This window comes from Rana temporaria, chromosome 3 (genome assembly GCF_905171775.1).
Source record: "Rana temporaria chromosome 3, aRanTem1.1, whole genome shotgun sequence".
In the NCBI taxonomy this organism is placed as follows: Eukaryota; Metazoa; Chordata; class Amphibia; order Anura; family Ranidae; genus Rana; species Rana temporaria.
The window spans coordinates 363,123,474-363,144,422 of record NC_053491.1 but is presented as its reverse complement, the minus strand read 5'-3'; the positions used below and the strand labels follow the sequence as shown (position 1 = coordinate 363,144,422).

At 41.9% G+C, this 20,949-nt stretch overlaps 1 protein-coding gene across 19 annotated transcripts in view; it reads left to right on the top strand.

Moving 5' to 3' along the window:
- The window catches only part of MICAL3 (microtubule associated monooxygenase, calponin and LIM domain containing 3), a 235,800-nt gene that overhangs the window by 118,062 nt on the left and 96,789 nt on the right, over nucleotides 1–20,949 (top strand). For all 19 annotated transcript variants that reach the window (XM_040345339.1, XM_040345340.1, XM_040345349.1 and 16 more), the window contains exons 12-15: nucleotides 2,299–2,446; nucleotides 11,981–12,174; nucleotides 13,642–13,754; nucleotides 15,746–15,808. In XM_040345339.1, coding sequence (XP_040201273.1) covers nucleotides 2,299–2,446; nucleotides 11,981–12,174; nucleotides 13,642–13,754; nucleotides 15,746–15,808 — 518 coding nt within the window. The remainder of the gene's footprint in view (nucleotides 1–2,298; nucleotides 2,447–11,980; nucleotides 12,175–13,641; nucleotides 13,755–15,745; nucleotides 15,809–20,949) is intronic.

Sequence of the window (20,949 nt, the reverse complement as noted above, 5' to 3'; positions counted from 1 at the left end):
GTAAATATACCATTATGATTTATTCAACATGTATGACGTTTTTCTAAACTTTTAAAATATGTAATATAATGTGTGTGTGTGTATGTATATATGTATGTATATATATGTATGTATGTGTGTGTGTGTGTGTGTATATGTGTATATATATATATATATATATATATATATATATATATATATATATATATCACAATTTGCGCCAAACCGGTCGAAACTCGTCGGGGCTCGCACACCCCATAGCCTAGGCAATGTAACGATGTGCACAATTTTCTTTTATTGCATTTAATTGTATTTGTACTGTATCATTGGACCAGATTAATTCTACTGTATTCTATTCATGCTACTGGATTATTCTGCCAATAAATAATAATTTTTATTCTAATGTTTGATCTTGTTGCATTGCTGTCCAAAGCCCCACTGGGGAAACTTTCCATTTTGGTAAGGATTCTTTTACAAATGTTTTATTAGCAGAAAAAACGACAGTAGAGGTTTACAATAGAATGATACATTTGGTAGACATATCCGATCCGAGCCAAAAGACCTCTGCACACATAAAGGAAGCATGAGCCATGATCTCGTGCAGGACTCAAATGCAAAGGTCCTTGGAACTGAATAGCCAGGTAAAAGTCCAACATTAACCTTCCAAAGTGGCCTGGAAGCCACACGATATTTACAATAACCATAATGAGCAATTGACCCCTCCAAGCAAATGTCCATGATCTAAAATCACCTCATTGGGGTTAACGCTCTGTTTATAGATGGACTAAATAAGGCTCTAGAGGTAGCATGACAGAAGCATAGACATAACCATATCAACCCAGGTCATGCCCAGTGCCCTGTTAACTTGTGAATTGTGTAGAATACACAATTGTAGAACCTGAAGGTTGGCATCGTTGAGAAAAGAGTAAAAAAGCCTGATAGTGAAAAAGAAAGCTTTAAAAAGAGTGAAGAAAAGGCAACAAAGAGGCAGTAAGAGGAAAGGGGTAGGGAGTCCACAGAGGAGCCTTACATCGATGGTAATGCAGTGTCAAACCTGGAAGGGTGATGATATGTAATCCAAGGTTGAGAAACTTGTCATGCGTATCAGAGGACAGCCGTCAACTTCTCATTAACCATGACCTCATTCAGCTGATTTTTAACCGCCTCAAAGCTAAGTGTGGGTTTTCCATGCTTTCGCAATTGTCAATTTAGTTGCAGTAAAGAGATATTGGGCTAGCTGCCATTCTGGACTTAGTAATTCAACAATAGGCTTGCCAAGGAGAGCTTCATAAGTGTCCCGTTTTTAAGATTAGACTAAAACGGGTTGCGAAAAAGGTTATATACTCTGACACACAGTGGGTCTTGTAAGGATTCTATGTGGAACCCATGCCAAAATGAAACGGAAAAAAGATGCACACTTACCCCCCCACCTCCCCCTGAAATCCATACCAGACCCTTATTTGAGCATGCAGCCCTGCAGGTCAGGAAAGGGGAACGACCAGATGGGGGGGATTCCAGATGTGGACATCCTGGCCTCCACGATCAACGACAAGTTAAGTTTGTTCCCAGAACCAGGGATCTTCTATCCCTGGCCTGTGATGCCTTGATAATCCCATGGTCTCAGTTCAGGCTGATCTGTCTTTGCTCCAGTGTAAATTCTGCCTCATCTGCTCCACAAAATAGAGCGGAAAGGAGAGGGAATTCTAATTGCCAAAAATTGGCCCAGTAGAACCTGGTAAACAGACCTATTCAGACAGCCCTTGGCCCCTTCCCAACTGGCCTAATCTGCTTTGTCAATGTCTTTTTCTATTCTGCCTCATGGCTGTTGAAACACAAGGATTTTTGTGATTCCAACCATGCTGAAAGTAAGAAAAACGCTTCAACGAAGATCTATTAGCACACCTGTAAATCTAATTTTGCCTGGTGTGAATGCAGCCAATTTAGATTGTCTTGCGTTCTGGCCTTACTGCAAACCAGTCTTGACCAGAACTTGGTCCTATGCATCCTTAAAGTGCAAGTGTCGGCTTTGTCCATCCTCTTTCAAAGGCCTTTTGCTTCATACTCCGTTAAAAAAATGGCGTGTTCCTTGTGTTGGGCCCTCTGCGTGGTTTCCTTCAAAACTGAGGACTTGCTATGTAGGATTATAGGAGAAGCACCCAAGGGTGGACTTGTCATTAAAAGCTTGCCAGTGTCCAATCACCTGAAGGTGCACACTTCTAACCTGTGGTGTATGAATATTTTGCCTGTGTCCTGTAGTGTAATTTAAGATATGGAATTTACAGGCAAGTCTAACTTTTTTTTTTTTTCCCTCTATTGCAGAGTCAGTGGCTCGGTCCAGTAAGCTTTTGGGGTGGTGTCAGAAGCAGACTGAAGGTTATGCAGGAGTCAACGTTACTGACTTGACAATGTCCTGGAAAAGCGGCCTTGCGCTCTGTGCCATTATCCACCGCTATCGCCCAGAGCTAATGTAAGGACTATTCTTGACAGACTAAGCTTTTTTTTTTGGTTCTCCTGAAGATAATGCTGCTACAGGGTCCCACCTGTGCTAACCACATGACTAAAAGCCTAGGCCTTTGGTTCATATGATTTGCATAGAGTCAACCTCTAACGTGCTTTTGTCAACAGACTCGTATGACCAGATTCCAAGCTTTTTTGCTATATCATAAGTACTGAAGGGAGCCTTTATTCAAGAAATGTAGGCATTTCAACCCATTAAACTTTATTTTTCCTTACCTTCAAGACATTTAGAGGTCTGTTTTAAAATGTTATTTTTTCCCACGATTCATATGGCTTTCACCAAGGATTCAAATTTTTCCAATTGAAAAGTTATTTGAAACTTGTTTGAAAACATTATAAAAAGACCTCTTAAATATATGTAAAGGTTTGGATAGGGTACAGAAGGGTAAAACCCCCTGTCAGTTTATTTTGTGATCTGTACTGTTGAAAATTCTTTCATTTTTTTCAGTGATGCAAGAGGAAGTAAGAGAAAATATCTAGTGAGGGAATTCTTCCATTTGACAGCTGTCCCAGAACAAGTGTCTCCATTGGAAGATTTCTTGTCATCTGTTCTGTTGTCATATGTAAAGAGCAGTGGTCACTATGGCAAACGGCAAATCTTCCCAGCAGGAGCACAGTCATTAAAACCTGACACGTGTTTGAACCCCCTCCCCACACAAAGCTAGAGCATAGTTTGGATGATGCATGTAAATAGCAGAGTTTCTTATAGCCTAAAAAAGCTTCAATAGTGTGCAACAAATGTCTGCTGTGTACAGGCCCCTTGCATTTGTGACGCTTGTAAATCTTTGGATTCCCCATCACTTTAGTGATTGGTAGAAATCTGGTCAAATGCAGAGGGTTAAACTACTTGGCAGGGTTCTGGGGTTATAATTATTCCTTCCTTTAGCCCAAAAAAGTTTTGGCTGTTGAATACACCTTTTTAATATAACTTTAACATTTTGGGCTCTTTCCACACTGCCACAATTCACAAACTCACTATGCGTTTTAAATGGGTTGTATTAAAATTAAACACCAAGCATATGTGGCGAATAGCTGGTTAAGGATGCCATGGGGCGTCGGCTCCTTTAACACTGCCTTTTTTTAACCCCATTTTTGCCAACTATCATGGTTGTGAGGCATTTGCAGAGCAACTCCATTGACTTTCACGTGTAGTGTTCGGCAGGCTTGCTGCCCGCTACATGTTGGGCCAGCTTGGTCATGAAACAGCGTAACTCTGGCATGAAAATATCCCCCTCTACTTCCTATTGTAACTTAAGGGAAGGTGGTAGGTGGGCAGAAAAAATGAGGCTCAACCGCACATTTTTGCCAACCCCAATGGCAAGTCTAAAAAATGCCTTAAAGCTGTTGTATACCGCTGGATGTTTTTTTTTATTTTTTTTTTCCTTCCTGCAAAGTAAAGTCATAACTTGCTAGTATCAAACAAATAGTGAAAAAATTATGATGACAATATAGCAACCAAAAAAGTGATGTATATGTATGGGCACTGGATGGTGTGTGTGTATATATATAAAATCGAAATAAATATATGTGAAAAAAAGTCCAATGTGATGAAAATTGGTGAGAATAGTCCCAATGCCCTGGAATGAAGTGCAGTAAAGAAATCCACCACTGATCATTGAAAGGAAGGCTTACCAGAGATACGGTACCCTAATGGACATATACCCAGAGGGTCAGTAAAGAAGGGTATAAACCACTCAGGCCTGGATCATCGGCTGCAATTCTCACAGTGACTTCTCGGAAGCATGTCAATCGGAGAGGAAACCAGGGATCGAATCAGGAAAAAGGTCGCTTCTAGGGGTACCCAATGTGGGCCAAAATTTAAACCAATATGAAGAGATTTAGGAGAAGAGACAGGCACATAGCGTAATACTGAAAGGTACCAATGTTTAATGTAGGTAAAAACACTTACATTTATAAAAGGTGATCGGCGCTTTCAAATGTACGCGTTTCGCATCAAATAGTGCATTGTCTGGGACTCCACTGCTGCCACTTTGTACATTTGAAAGCGCTGATCACCTTTTATAATGTAAGTGTTTTTACCTACATTAAACATTGGTACCTTTCAGTATTACGCTATGTGCCTGTCTCTTCTCCTACATCTCTACATATTGGTTTACATTATGGCCCACATTGGGTGCCCCTGGAGGCGACCTTTTTCAGGTTTCGATCTCTGGGTTCCTCTCTGACGTGCGAGACGTCTGAGAATTGCAGCCGATGATCCAGGCCTGAGAGTGGTTTATACCCTGCTTTACTGACCCTCTGGGTATATGTCCATTAGGGTACAGTATTTTACTGCACTTCATTCCGAGGCATTGGGACTATTCTCACCAATTTTCATCACATTGGATTTTTTTTTTAACATATATTTATTTAGATTATATATATATATATATATATATATATATATATATATATATATATATATATATATATATATATATATATATATATATATATATATATATATATATATATATATATATATATATATATATATATATATATATATATATATATACACACACCATCCAGTGTCTATACAGTATCTATACATAAACATCACTTTTTTGGTTGATATATTGTCGTCATCATCATTTTTTCACCATTTGTTTGATGCACTGTTTGTTCATCCTTTCATTGGGTGATCTATTAATTTTATGCGCTACACTTTTTATGTTTGTTTTCTATTCCACCATTGTCCATTGGTAGTGTGAGCTGCTTACTATTGATGGCGCAGAATTTTCTGTTTCCATAACGTGCTAGTATGCATCGCATACTGGCACATTATGTGAAACTTGCCTTAATACAAAGCTGTTCCAGTACCTTAGCTGCTTCCATTCTCACCCATCTTGCTTCCAGGTTCGTGGTCTCCGTCTCAGAAGGAACAGCACTGGTCGCCGTTCCTTCAGAGCTCATGCGCCAGTGATGTCACTGGCTGCATGTAATGCAAATCTCCCCTAAACAGTACACATTTAGGAGAGATTTACACTACCTTTTTAGGTAAGCCTTATACGAGTAAATACCTATTAAATTCCTTCATCTATATCACCTCCGGCGTTCTAGCTTCTGTTCTCTCATTCACTTCCTGGTTTGCATCGCTCGTTCATGTAAGAACTACATTTCAGTACGCCCAGTAATTCACACCTCCTTGAAGTCTCTAACACGTAGAGAGCTTCCTGCCGCACAGATGTAGTTCCCAGGAGGGGGCGAGCACGTTACTGACCACCGCAGGTGGCCAGTAATGCGGCCCTCAAATGCACCTAAAAATCCTCTGGGTATTTTTAATGCATTTTTGGTGCATTTCCTTTTATATTGCAATGGAAAATACCCTTTGAAAAATGCACCATAACCGAAGCATGGACTACTTTTCAGGCGGCAGCACAAATGCTGCACAGCGATGTGAAAAGTCACATAGGATTAATTTTGCTGCTCCCCCCCCCCCCCCCCTCTTTCTTTCCATAGTTCAAGACAGGTCTCATGTACAGGCAGTTCCACTCACAGGTGGAGTATACGTGCATAGTAAGGCACAGTGAAACAAGTATAAATTGTGAACATGACATCAGTTGCCAGACCAGCTCAAAGAGCTTAAGTATATTAAGACTACACTTAGATATTAGTATAGAGGGTACACTTTGTTTAGGTGAAACTCTAGGATTTATCCTGCCCTCCAGCCTGTAAATTTTACTTAAAATCCTTTGCTCAGTATCCCTCTGGCCACATAGACTTAGGATAAATCTAGTCCACACAGCATTAGGATATTGCAATAGGTAATCACAGGGCTTGACTCCCACTATATTCTGACGTTGCCTGTAGAATTGGCCTCTGCAGTGCGATCATCTTGTATTTGGCAGCGGATCAGGGCTGTAATTAGACAAAGCTGGGAACATAAACGATGTGCGTTTGTGGGAACAAATATCTGAGCACACAGAATGACTCGCTGCTTTTTAAAAAGAAAATTTATGTAAATTGGCAGTGTTGCAGTAAAGGTGTTCTCAGTATAACAATGTATGCGGATAAGGTGTCACCCTCCTTTCCTGAGTGTTCTGTCACCTCTGCCCGAGGGCTGTTAGAGAGCAAAACACACCATTTCCTGAAACCAGCTGTTTTAATCTGAACCTTCCTATGCTGGTACTCTGCTATTGGAGGGTGTGTCATTATTCTAATACACCAAGACGCTTGTGATTGATGGGATTACACCCTGACACCTGTCTTAGGTGTGCGCACAAATAATGTTGATGAAAAGAACCGGACGTCTCCCTACAGAATGACTTTATAGGGAGCCTGTTGTCTTGCTCATTTAGGGCAAAGTGACAAGGTCTCTTTAAAATCCCCCCCCCCCCCCCCCATCCCACTTGTATTCCACAGCATTCTCCTCTGCTTTTTCCTCTACCACAATTATTGCAAAATTCCTGGTGCTTCTCAATATGAGGGAGCATTTGTCCTCCCTCCAATTGGCTTATGCCTTCCCTCTTCTGGCACTTATTCTTAAAGTCATTCAAAAACTCAACCGCTACTCGGGCCGCTTCATCCTGGTTTCTCCATGGTGGCTAAGGAGGGTGTGGTTTGCAACCTTGAAAGCACTGTCAGTAGTGCCTCCCTGGAAGCTTCCAGACTTACCGTATATACTCGAGTATAAGCCAAGCTTTTCAGCACTTTTTTTGTGTGTGCTGAAAATGCCCCCCTCGGCTTATACTCGAGTCACCTTTTTGCGCCTGATCTCCTGGACTTTGGGGACCCGGTGCTGGTCGTAGGTCCCCTGGACCCCAAACTTGGCACACATATAGGCCCACTCTTCCTCTACAAGGCAACGTCTTTTGTCTGGGGGACCTACGGCCGGGGAGCACCGATTTTTCAAACTCTGGCATCCCTTATAGGGGTGTAAAATTTAATCGGTGCATCGCGATTCGGGTGTCCCCGATGCGGCACCGATGCATGCGACCGTATCAATCGATGTTTGGCCCCGCCCCTCCCGGGAGAGCGCTCCGTTCACTCGTTCAGACTTGCCTTGTTTGTATAAGGCACGCTCATGTGACTGCCTGGCCTGCCTCTCTGTTCTGCATGGAAATCATATTCTCTGCCACTTATGGGGTTAATCAGTTTAAGCTCCTCCTTGAGCTCCAGCTCGGCGCTCCGCCCCTCCACCCTATCCCTGCTTGCAGACCTGGAGCCGAGCTTGCCGTGATTGTACACAGAGGGCGGGGGCTTTTGGTTTCGCCAATCGCACCCAGGGGGTGGGACTTTTCCCTTCCGAGATGTCTCCCGCTCCTCGCTGTTCTGTCAGATCGCCGGGCGGACACCGGACTCCCCTCCCTCATCACACCGAGGACAGCATGTCGGTGGCCGGGCTGAGGAAACAATTCCACAAAGCCAGCCAGGTGAGACTGTGTGTATCCACCCCCCCGTCCCCACACTGGGCTCCTCACTGTCTTCTCTTCATATATGGGAGACTTACTGTGTGATGTATTGGGGGGGGGGGGGCTGTTTTATGGGGGGACTGTATTGTATGACATGGGGGGGGGACTGTGTTATGTTATTTGGGGGGACTGTACTGTGTTATGGGTGGTGTTGAATATTGGGGGGGGCTGTGTTGTGTGATATTGGGGGGTTGTGTTATATTGGGGGGCTGTACTGTGTTCTGGGGTGGGGGGGGCTGATTTGTGTGATATTGGGGAGCTGTACTGTATGATATGGGGCACTGCTGTTATTGGGGGGGCCTGTGCTTTGTGATATTGGGGGCTGTACTGTTATGGGGCAGTGCTGAATATTGGGGTGGGGTGTGTGTAATATTGGAGCTAGGCTGTTATTGGGGGGCTGTACTGTGTTATGGGGGTGGGGCTGTTCTGTGTTATAGGGCTGTATATTTGGGGGCTGTACTGTATGACGGGGCTGTGCTGTTATGGGGACTGTATTGTATGATATTGGTTGGGCTGAGTTGTGTGATATTGGGGGGCTGTACTGTATATGGTGAACCCTCAATAAAAATATCAGTACAGCGAAGACTTGGACTTTTAAATACACTACCGTGTTATTTATTTTCTATTAAAATTGACACATTTCCTCAGTGTATTTAAAAGTCCAAGTCCTCGATGTACTGATATTTTTATTGAGGGTTCATTGTCATCTGCATTTTTAAAGGGCGTATTGATGACAATGGCAGTACATAAAAACACACTGAAAATGCGCATTAGTGTATTTTAAAAATCCACAATAAAATGCATAAAAACATGCATTGAATGGTGACAATCTAGCCTAAAGTGGGGTGCACACTATAAGAAAATCAGGCAAATGTATTTTCCTCATTGTTCCCTCCAATCATCCTCTGTGCACAGAACAGCATGTAAGTACAGAGGAGGAGGGGGTGCGGTGATCCGGGGGGTACGGGCATGTAGTGGAATCTGATGTGTCACCTGTGATAAGTCATTGTCACTGCAGGGACTGGGCTGTATGGAGGAGAAATATAGACCATCTCCTGTATTATGCCTGCAGTCTCTGATCATCTCCTGTACCACGTCTGTAGTCTCTGATCATCTCCTGTACCACGTCTGTAGTCTCTGATCATCTCCTGTACCACGTCTGTAGTCTCTGATCTCCTGTACCACGTCTGTAGTCTCTGATCATCTCCTGTACCACGTCTGTAGTCTCTGATCATCTCCTGTACCACGTCTGTAGTCTCTGATCATCTCCTGTACCACGTCTGTAGTCTCTGCAACTTGTGATGCATCGCGGAATCTAATCGAACCGTGGACTTGATAATCGGAATCGCCTCGAATCGTGAGACTGGTGAAGATGCGCAGCCCTAATCCCTTCCATAGACTCCCATCTTAAACTGTAATTTCTCCGGTAACTTTGGGGACCTGGTCCCGGCCGGCACACATAGCCCCAATTCTCCTCTACAAGTGTGTAAAGTTTGCTGTCTTTTCAAATCCGGGCACCCCTTCTATATACTCCCATGTTAAACGAAAGTCTAGTCATGGGCACAGGGAGGCATGCACATGGACACCCTAGGCTTATACTCGAGACAATAAGTTTTCCCATTTTTATGTGGTAAAATTTGGTGTCTCGGCTTATACTCTAGTATATACGGTTCTCTCTCGGGGTCCAGTGTTGCACCCCAGACCAGCGTTCTTCCATCTGACGGCCTTGTTGGTGAGCGCCAGATCCTCAGAGGTAAAGGCTATTCAGAGTGATACTCTTCTCTTGAGCAGGAAACCAGTATCCAAAAAGTTATACTTTACATCAAGTACAAAAGATCTTCCATACTTTAAACAAAAACATGTTTCACCTCAATCCCCATTATCCTAGAATTTCTTATAGATTGGGTAGAGACTGATTTGGCAGTGAACACTTTGGGTACAGGTGGCTGCACTCTCTGGTTTCCTTGATGCTAGGTTAGCAAAGGAACCCTTAGTTAAAAGGTTGTTGGTGGCCAGGTATAGAGCTACCCCAGTCACAAAAGATAGGTCCCAAAGCGGGAACCTAACCAGGGTTCTAAAGGCATTATCGTGACACCACTTTGAACCCATAGAAGAGGTGCCTCTTAAGTTAAAGTGGAGGTTTACCCAAAAAATAAATTTTTAACATTACATTCAGCCGAGTTGTCCTAATGACAATCGGCTTTTTTTTTTCCCCGTACATACCGACTTTCACCGCCGCTTTCGGGTATGTCTTCTATGGGACTGGACGTTCCTATCTGATTGACAGGCTTCTGACCGTCGCATACTGCGCGTCACGAGTTGCCGAAAGAAGCCGAACGTCGGTGCGCAGGCGCCGTATAGAGCCGCACCGACGTTCAGCTTCTTTCGGCAACTCGTGACGCGCTGTCTGCGACGGTCAGAAGCCTGTCAATCAGATAAAAATGCCCAGTCCCGAAGAAGACATACCCGGAAGCGGCAGTGAAATACGGTATGTACGGGGCAAAGAAAACAGCCGATTGTCATTAGGACAACTCAGCTGAATGTAATGTTAAAAAAAAATTTTTGGGTGAACCCCCGCTTTAAGTTTAAAATTGGCTAGGGTAGGAGACCTACAGGGTCTCTCCATTAAAGAACCTTTTTTGTTCATCCTGCCATACAGGAACACCCTCAGGCCAGATCCTTTATATCTGCCGAAGGTGTTATCAGCCTTCCATAGGATGCAGGTAATAAACCTACCATCCTTTTGTGACAACTTTTAAAAATGAGTTGGAAAAGAGATTCAATTAAATAAGATGTAAGGAGATGCCTATTCTCTTCTAGAAAGGGTTACGGATTTTAGGGGATCCAATCGCCTCCTAATCCCTTTTTGTGAACCAAGGAAGGGACTTCAGGCCTCAAAATCACCAGTCCCTAGGTGGATAAGGCAAGCCATTTCTGTAGCATACGAAAGCTTAGGTAAACCTGCACCAGCAAAGCTGAAAGCACGCTCAACTAGAGCCCTTGCAACCTCCTGGGCCGAAAAAAGCAGAAGCCTCCTGGGAGCTAAAATATTAATAAAAATGCAATAACTATCCTCTATTTTGTAAACGCTATAAATTTTGCGCAAACCAATTAATAAACGCTTATTGTTTTTTTTCCCGAAAAATATGTAGAAAAATACGTATCTGCCTAAACCTGAGGTGTGTGTGTGTGTATGTATGTATGTATGTATGTATGTATGTATGTATATGTGTGTATGTATGTATATATATATATATATATATATATATATATATATATATATATATATATATATATATATAACATTTATTTTATTTTTTGGGGGGGGGGGATATTTATTATAGTAAAAAATATTGTTTTTTTTTTTTTTTAATTGTCGCCGCTCTATTTTTGATTCTAGCGCAACAAATAAAAACCGCAGAGGTGATCAAATACCACCAAAAGAAAGCTCTATTTGTGGGGAAAAAAAGATGTCAATTTTGTTTGGGAGCCACGTCGCACGACCGTGCAATTGTCGGTTACAGTGACACAGTGCCGAATCGCAAAAAGGGGCCAGGTCCTTTTTTACCTGCATATTGGTCCGGGTCTTTGGTGGGTCTTTTGTGGTTAAACAAAACTTTCTTTCTGTTTCCATATGCGAAACATTTTGAAGTTCGTCTCTTCGGAAATTTTTGTCGAAAGGTTGGAATCGCCGGTTGAAAGTTGTGTGTGCACATTATCAAAAAATCCTACAATCGTTCCTCGGACAAATGTTTGTCTTATTTTTGTTTTCTTGTGTAAGAGCCTTAACCCTTCCACACTCTTCCAAAACGGGAAAAAAAAAATTTGTCTTTTTGATGCACTTAAAATTGGAACTGCACGGAGCATCATTAGTAAACCTGTATGTCTGGTTGTGTGCACTTGCTCTTTCTTTTGCAGAGTTTGAATTACAGTATAGCATACAACGAATCCTGTGAATTGCTGAGAGCACATGCATGCTTGTTCTCTATCTCGTGTTAGTTTTATGTTGAGATGGCTGAAAAACTGTTAATGGTCCTCTGTCTCAAAATTTCCTGCTTTTTTCCCTGCAGAGATTTTGACTCTCTGGATGAGCGAGATGTGGAGAAGAATAACCAGCTGGCATTTGATATCGCAGAGCGTGAGCTGGGTATCTCTCCGATCATGACCGGGAAGGAGATGGCATCTGTCGGGGATCCGGACAAGCTTTCCATGGTGGTTTACCTCAGCCAGTTCTATGAAATGTTCAGGGAGACTTCTGGATCCGGTAAGATGGTGAATGAGAAGTACAATACACAGGCTCATGATTGCTGCCAAACCCCTTTAAACCTAAACACTTTCTAAAGGATAATAAAACTTTAATCAAAATGAGGGCAACGTTACTTCACCCTACAGACCTCAGACCAGAAATGCCCTTCATCAGATCCGGCAGCTCTTCAGTCTCTGCTGATCCAGCAGGCTGTGGTAGACTTTACCTCTCTTAGACCTTGATGGGGAAGTCATGTACTTGCTGGCTTGTGTGCCATGACATTTGGGGTGGGGACAGATGGCATCATATTTTATTTTTGTAATATATCACCTCAATTCCTTTCCATTGTACCTGGAAGCTGCATTACAAAAGAAGAAAAAAATCCAGGCAAAGGAGTGAACCTGTACGTTGGGGTTCTCAGCCACTGAGAACTCGGGTACCCCATTTGGGGGTGTATATGGCATTTGTTAAAATAACTTGCTTTACTTTTACCACTGATTATCTTATGGGCTAGTGTGGAGACTTTTATAGAATGACCATTATTTTTTGTATCCCTTTTTTATAGGCCTTCCAAATCTCTCAACTCAGGTCAGACTTCACTTTTAAGTTCTTATTAAAGCTGAACTCCAGCCTTCCCTTTTTAGCACCTTTTGTACAGTCTCCTGGTAGAAGAAAAAAGGATGGACAGCCGCACTCAAAAACCATAAGGTTGTCTTTAATATAAAAATGGAAAAATGCACTACAAAAACAAGCAGATAACGGGAATAACAGCCAATGTACAGTCTCCTGTACTGAAATTGTTTCCCGTTTTCACTGCACACTGTGAGCTTCTCACAATTGGCAGTAGAAGCTGCAATAAATCAGAAAGAACCTCCTAATTTTCTGTCTGGAGAATGTCCAGCATCATCTATTAGTTGCTGGAGCCTAGGCTAAACTAAATGGGACTTTATATGAGGCTATGTACGTAAATGGCATCATCTAGCCTTTTTCCCCAGCCTGACTGTCCCTGGCCCTCCCGATTAATTTACCATATTTTAGTTCTTTCAATCATGGAAACTCTGCACCAAATGTGGGTGTTACTTAGGGTCGTCTGAATGCAGATGCAGCCTTCCTAAGAATGCCCACTCTTCCAGACGAACACTTTATTGTGTGTATAACTCCAACCAGGAGCCAGTCCACTGTTTGTACCTGGGCTCTTTAGAGCTGTATTGATGTGAGTTGAGACATGAACAGCACCCTGCTGGCCCCCCCATCAGATAACATTTGCCTGCATTACATAGGGAAGTACATAGACCCAATGACGATATTGGAAATGTATACAAATGTAAAATATTTATTTAAAATGTCATTGGCATGGTGATATGGGGGGGGGGGGCAGGACCAGGGGAGTAAAACCTCAGCAAATTAAACTTCATTTTTTTTTAATCACTTTTTTGTTAATGCTTTCAGGACAAGCAACTGACCTCTCTTGCCTCTCATTTTCAGACAATGCCGATCCAAATACAGACGAGAAGGCTGCTCTCCTTGCAACTGCCAAATCTCCCATCTCTTTCCTCAGCAAGCTGGGTCAGACAATCTCTCGGAAGCGTACTCCGAAGGTAAGCTGCTAACTTTGTGGACTTATTTGGCAGATTTTATATTCTTAGTCGGCTTTCGTGTCTTAAGATGATGGACCTCTTTCATGAAAATACCTCTTCGCTTAACTAGTTTGTTTTTAGTTTTTAACTCAAAATTAATTCATAATGGAAAAAGGGTATAAGTACCACAGCGCTAATGGCCTGTATATTGTATTTATTCAGGCTGTTGGCACTGTGGTACTTATACCCTTTTTTTCAGGGTTCCACAACTGGCTTCAGTGTAGAGGGGCTGCTGACAGGCTAGATGTCCTCTACACAGAAGTCGCCGCTGCAGAGATCCTTTGACTGACTGGAGCTGCTTCAGAATATGCAAGTATACAGATCTTTTCTTTATAGGGTCAGCTAGAATGGGAATGAGTAGGTTTAGCCTTGGTTAGAATTTGCCAGAACTTGCACTTTTTAATACTTTCCCATTTTTGTATAAAGCATGGAGTCTGTCTTGTGTGTAAAGATAACAGAAACTTATACATGTGTGAAACCAAGTGTCAGGGGTGCCCCTTGAAGGCACACCTGGATTCAAAGGTGGTACCCTTTGCCATTTGTGACCAATGGGGCACAAATGGCAAATAAGAAACTGACTTAGAGTAAAGTACCAGGACACGGGTTACTCTTTATTACTACAAAACTGAGCATTCACAGATTGGGGTTATAGGGTAGGTGCCCAGGGTCATGTCCTTGAAAGCTTTGCCAGTATCCAGTCACCTGAAAGTACAATTAAAGCACTATGATTACTGTCCATGATCGTGTTGGGAGATTTAAACTACTTGTCCTGTGATACTGTCAAAAAAAACAAAGGAAGCGTGAATGTCCAGGCAGTAATTAGAATCCGACGGGCTCTAATCCTTTCTAATTGTATTGAGAAAGGTGATTTTGCTGCAGTCTGTCATTGGGGACACAGTTTTTAACGTATTTTTATATATTGGAGCTTGCCGTTTACAGGACTTGAAACTTGCAGGTTCTTGCAAGAGCACAAAGAAAACCATTTTTGCTATGTGCCCTATTCACACTTGAACACAACTTTCAGGGCTATGGTCCAGAAATAGGCAACATGTCTGCATTTTTCCATCTAACACATCTGTTTTATCTCTGCATCGGTCCATATTAATGAATGAAACATCACACTGTAACAATACAATAAAGTGGCAGCTTTCCTAAAACTTCAAAATGCATTTTTATCAGCTTATATAATGACATTGCTCTACTCAGGGCTTAAGACACAATTTACTTTCTTGGATTATTTGGCTTTCTGTGTGCAAGTTATGTGCTTAAAGCTGAATATCCTCCCTAACACTGCATGTGATGGTTAGACTTTTTTTTAAAGTGGACCTTTCAGTAACATTACAAGTCTACATGAATACATTTGAGACATACACAGTATAAAGCTACAGTATCATTTTTCAGAAAAGCAAATTTTTGTCTCTACAAGGCCATCCTTGAGTTTGCTGTCCAGCGACTTGGCCATGGCTGAGATGTCGTCAGTCTGCTGCAAGCAGAAGGAAGCCTTTCCTCTAGACTCTCTCTCGGTAATCGGATTGCAACACTGCAACTTTGTAGCAAGCAACTAGGTGAGAGGCTTTAGAGCGCGCTGATCGGTGCCAGATTTGTGAACACAACCAAGAACTGCAGACACCAGGAGTGTCATTTATAAAGGGGAATCTTAGTCCAGGAAGTAGATGGTGATGCAGGATGATGCCTGAATAAAGATAGTGCTCTTTAGGATAGAGAAGCAAATGAAGGAATTGTCAGGGAGAGAATTATTTTCTCTGAGAGGTAATAAATATAAAAAACAATTCTGATGACCAGTCCACTTTAAGAATGGACTGGATGAAGCATAAGGAATCAAGCCCATTTTTTTTTTTTTTTTTTTTTTGCTGATTGGCTATTTTGTATCCTGTTTTATCTGAATTTCTGCTTTGTCTCCTCATATTGAACTGTATCTTTCTTTTGAAAAGGACAAGAAGGAAAAAGATGTGGACAGTTCTGGGAAGAGGCAGAAGACGAGCCAATCTGAAGATGTAAGTGTGGTGGGATGTTCATTCCTAACCAGTAAATGGCCTGTCGTAGTACAAGCACATACCTACAGGTGATGTCAACCTAAGCGTTGAATACAGGCAGGACCACCTCCTGTTGTCTTGAATACAGACAGGACTGCCTCCTGTTTATGGAATACAGGCAGGGCCATTTTTCTGTTTTACATGTGTCCTAACTTTTTTTACATTGCATTTTTATTTGATATGTTGTAAATACTGTATGTTCATGTTGTAACTTGAAACTCCAACTTGGCACTTTATGGGCAATAAAATAGTGTACGCCTCACATGTCCTAAATTAGGTTACTCGAACAGTGGGTGCTGAACGCAAGCAGGGTCTTATCCTGTGCCCCACAAGCCACACAAATCCAGGTGACAACAAACCAGCTGCACTCCATTAAGATTCAAACGGTGACAACTTCTTTATTCCGGACAGTCTGGAATTTCCTCCTGTAACTCCCATCACCCACAAGACTGGGTTTAATCATAGATTAACAGAGTGCAGCAGGATTTTCCCCTTCTGGATTGGCTTGGTTTAAAAAAAATAACCTACATGTTCTGTGTAACCAGAAAGCGACATTACTACTCCATGCTTGCTTGCTGTGTTATCTCCCTGCCAGCAGCCTGCTCATTGGATAACAAATGAGCAACATACCGCAGGAGGGGGTCCAACCTTAGCTGTGCCTGTATTGTGTGCTTTAAAACTTCCCATACAGCCCTCATCTAAACATGTAAAGATGGCATTGCACTCTAGTGCGCTTATGTTTGGTAAACTTCCCCTGCCAACCTTTTTTCTGGTCTGCATGGAATTTGAAGGAGGAGTTATACTTTTAACCCATAATGTTAACAATTAATGTTCTTTAACAAAAGAACATAAATTACACATTAACTATGCTACCAAAATGAGTGAGTGCTGTAAATTGCCTTCAGCATTGATTTTGTTTTATGTTGCTGCAGGTAACTATTTTGTTTGCAGCCCAGAGCAGTCACTTGGTTATTGGAAACCCTTTCCTTCTCCATAGTCTTAAAAACTGTCACTGTCTATAATTAAAATGTATGCATTTCCAGCCTTGATTGCATGTCTTGGCTCAGCCAGAGAGGAAGGCTGACAGAGAAGTTTTACACTGCAAGAAGGGAGAGCATATCAGGGAAATAAGAGAAGACGCTATCCTTGTAAGTTTAACTCTTTTGTGTCTCCTTGGCAGCAGAGTTTATCCTGTTGTCTCTCCTGTTTTTTTTCCCAATCCGTAAATCTTAAAACTGAGCTGATCGGCCTCTAGTGGCTTCGATTTTAGGGCACTGTCCTGAGAATAGAGAACTTAGCATGTGCAGAGCAGGAGACAGTCCATTAGTGGATTTTAAAGATTATAGACAATTTCTTTATTTTTATAATTGGCATAAAGTGATCTGTTAGGACTTTGCTGACTAAAGTTCCACTTTAATGTATGTTTCATTTGTGGTGTACATATGTATTAATATTTGCCTGCCTGAAGTTCTGTTTTCATTATCTACCCATGTGTCTTTTTAGGTTGCAAGTTTTATTTATTTTTAAAGCTCAACGTAAATATCAAAGTTGGCTTTCAGAATGATTTTTATTTGGAAATAAAGTTGTACATTTTGATGCTTTAATAATTTTCTTTGGCATTATTTTAAATGGAATTTCTCAATTCATCCCTTGAGCAACACTGCGTCATTATAGGAAGCAGCCTAAGGTTATGCTGCTGCCTACAGGAGAAATAGACATTCAGCACATAGAAAATTTAAAGCCACTTTTAGAGACATTAACATTTCCCACCTCACACCAGCTTAGTGTCCTTTTACAGTGCCTCGAAAAAGTATTCACACGCCATGAATATTCCACGATTTGTCATGTTACAACCAAGAACATAAATGTTTTGGGATTTTGTGAAATGGATAGACCAACACAAAGTGGCACGTAGTTGTGAAGTGGAAGGAGAATGTTAAATTGGTTTTCAATTCTGTACAAATATCTGGAAAGTATGGCGTGCATTCGTATTCAGCCCCCTTTACTCTGATACCCTTAACTAAAATCTAGTGGAACCAATTGCCTTCAGAAGTAACCTAATTTAGTAAATAGTCAACCTGTTTAGTCTCAGTATAAATACAGCTGTTCTGTTAAACCCTCAGATGTTGGAGAACCTTAGTGAACAAACGGTATCATGAAGGCCAAGGAACACATTAGACAGGTCAGGAATAAAGTTGTGTAGAAGTTTCAAACAGGGATAGGTTATAAAGAAATGTCCCAAGCTTTGAACATCTCGCAAAGCATGGTTCAATCCATTTTTCGAAAATGGAAAGAGTATGACACAACTGCAAACCTATCAAGACATGGCCATCCATCTAAACTGACAGGCCAGGCAAGGAGAGCATTAATCAGAGAAGCAACCAAGAAGACCCATGAAGCTCTGGAGGAGCTGCAGAGATCCACAGCACAAGTGGGAGAATCTGTCCACCTGACAACTGTTAGTCATGCACTCCACAAATCTGGCCTTTTATGGAAGAGTGGCAAGAAGAAAGCCATCAAAAGTACCGTTTGCAGTTTGTGAGAAGCCATATGGGGAATGCAGCAAACATGTGGAAGAAGGTGCTCAGGTCAGATGAGACCAAAATTAAACTTCTTGACCTAAAAGTAAAACTGTGTGGCACAAAACTAACATAGCACATCACCCCTAAACGCACCATCTGTGAAACATGGTGGTGCCATCATCATGTTGTAGGGGTGCTTTTCTTCACCAGGGACAGGGAAGCTGGTCAGACCTGATATGAAGATAGATGGAGACAAATGCAGGGCAAACTTAGAACAAAACCTGTTGGTCTGCAAAAGGACAACGTCCCTAAACATACAGCCAGAGCTACAATGGAATGGTTTAGAATAAAGCTTATTCATGTGTTGGAATGGCCCAGTCAAAGTCCAGACCTAAATCCAATTGCGAATCCCTGGCAAGACTTGAAAGAAGCTGTTCAGGCTCTCTCCATCCAATCTGACAGAGCTTGAGCTATTTTGCAAACAAGAATGGACAAAAATGTCACTCTCTAGATCTACAACGCTGGTAGACATGCCTAAAAAGACTTGCAGATGAAATTTCAGCCAAAGGTGATTCTAAGTATTGACTCGGGGGCTGAATAGAAATGCACGCCACACTTTTCAGATATTTATTTGTAAAAAAAAAGTTGAAAACCATTTAACATTTTCCTTCCACTTCACAATTGTGCGTCACTTTATGTTGGTCTATCCAATAAAATACATTTTACATTTTTTGGTTGTAACATGACAATGTGGAAAAAATCAAGGGGTAGGAATACATTTTTCAAGGCACCAAGTCTGAATTTCCTTTCCCTTTGACTATCTTTTTTTTGAATTGCAAGATTTGTACTACAGCTACAGGTAGATTCAGGCTGGTAACTAGAAATCCTTAGACTGTATTTTCTCTACATTTTGAGTGAAGCAGAGTGTTTAAATCTCAACCTTTTTAGTTTTAAAACTTCCACTGATATTTGGTGTCGCACGGCAAGGATCATATTGTGATTCTTTTGCCAGTTTTCAAAATAACTTGTTGTACCATTGTGGATGCCTTTTTGTCTGCCAACATGGCATTTCCAGCACTTGTTCAGAGAATTGCTAGGTTTAGAACGGCTTTCTTTGTTCTGCATTCATCCTTATGGTGTTCCTAATGCAGTTCAGTCAGCAGTTGCATACAAAATTTCAGGATGTTGCATACAAAATTTCAGTCAGCAGATGCTTCAGCTTGAACTACTGTCAAATAAATGTAAAATAAAAACAGAATGCAATGATTTGCAAATCTCATAAACCCATGTTTTATTCACAATAAAAAATGGAAATCATATTAAATGTTTCAACTGGGAAAATTTTCCTTTTTTGTGAGAAAAAAACATTAAGGTAATTTTTAAAATTGATGGCAGAAACACATCTCAAAAGTTGGGACCTAGCACCAAAAAGCTGACAAAATAGGTTGTACTAACAAGAATGAGCTGGAAGGTCATTTTACAATGAATCGGGAGAATTGGCAACATGTCGCTAACATGATTACATAAGAGCATCTTTGAGAGTCTGTGTCTCGGAAGTAAGAATGGGTAGGGGTTCACCAAACAATTTCAGATTATAGGGCCCGATTCACATAGAATTACATTACTCCACGGCGGCGTAACTTATCCCATTTACGTTACACTGCCGCAGGTTTACAGCGCAAGTGCCTGATTCTCAAAACTCTTACCTGTAAACTTGCGGCGTTGTAACGTAAATGCGCTCGGCGCAAGCCCGCCCAATTCAAATGGGGCGGGCACCATTTAAATTAGGCGCGTTCCCGCGCCGAACGTACTGCGCGTGCTCCGTCGAGTAAATTACCCCACGTGCATTGCGCCAAATGACGTCGCACGGACGTCATTTGTTTAGACGTTAACGTAAATGGCGTCCATCTCCATTCACGGATGACTTGCGCAAACGACGTTGTTTTTTAAATTTCGACGCGGGAACGACGGCCATACTTAACATGGCTTAGAACAACTAGGGCTCGGCCCTAATTTTACGCGGCGTAACTCGATGGAAACGACGTGAAGTTAGATCGACGGGCAGCGCGGACGTTCGGGAATCGCAGTAACTAGTCATTTGCATATTCTACGCCGACCGCAATGGCCTCGCCACCTAGCGGCCGGCCTAGAATTGTATCCTTAAGATCCGACAGTGTAATTCAATTACACCTGTCGGATCTTAGGCAGAACGAACATAACCAGTCCATGGGTTTGAGGAGTGTGCTAAATGGCTGTCGAGGTGTTTTATGATGCTCTAGCAGACACTCCCTTAAACTGGTCATACACTGGCCAAACTTGGGATGGTTTCTGATGATCTGACAAACTAGTGCAGTGTCTGCTCCTTGTCGGCACTTTACCACCCCACTAATCTGAGAATTGCCCTATTTTCAGATCGAACAGTGGCTGCAGCCAGCGAGAGCCTGACTTTTAGAATACAATAACGTTGGCAGGAAATTCCTCCATCTGCGCTGTTTAGCATAGATGGAGGAATCTTTTGGGAATATAGATGCGTTTATGCTGGGCAAAAAAAAATAAAAAATCTGACAAGGTGTTTTTCAG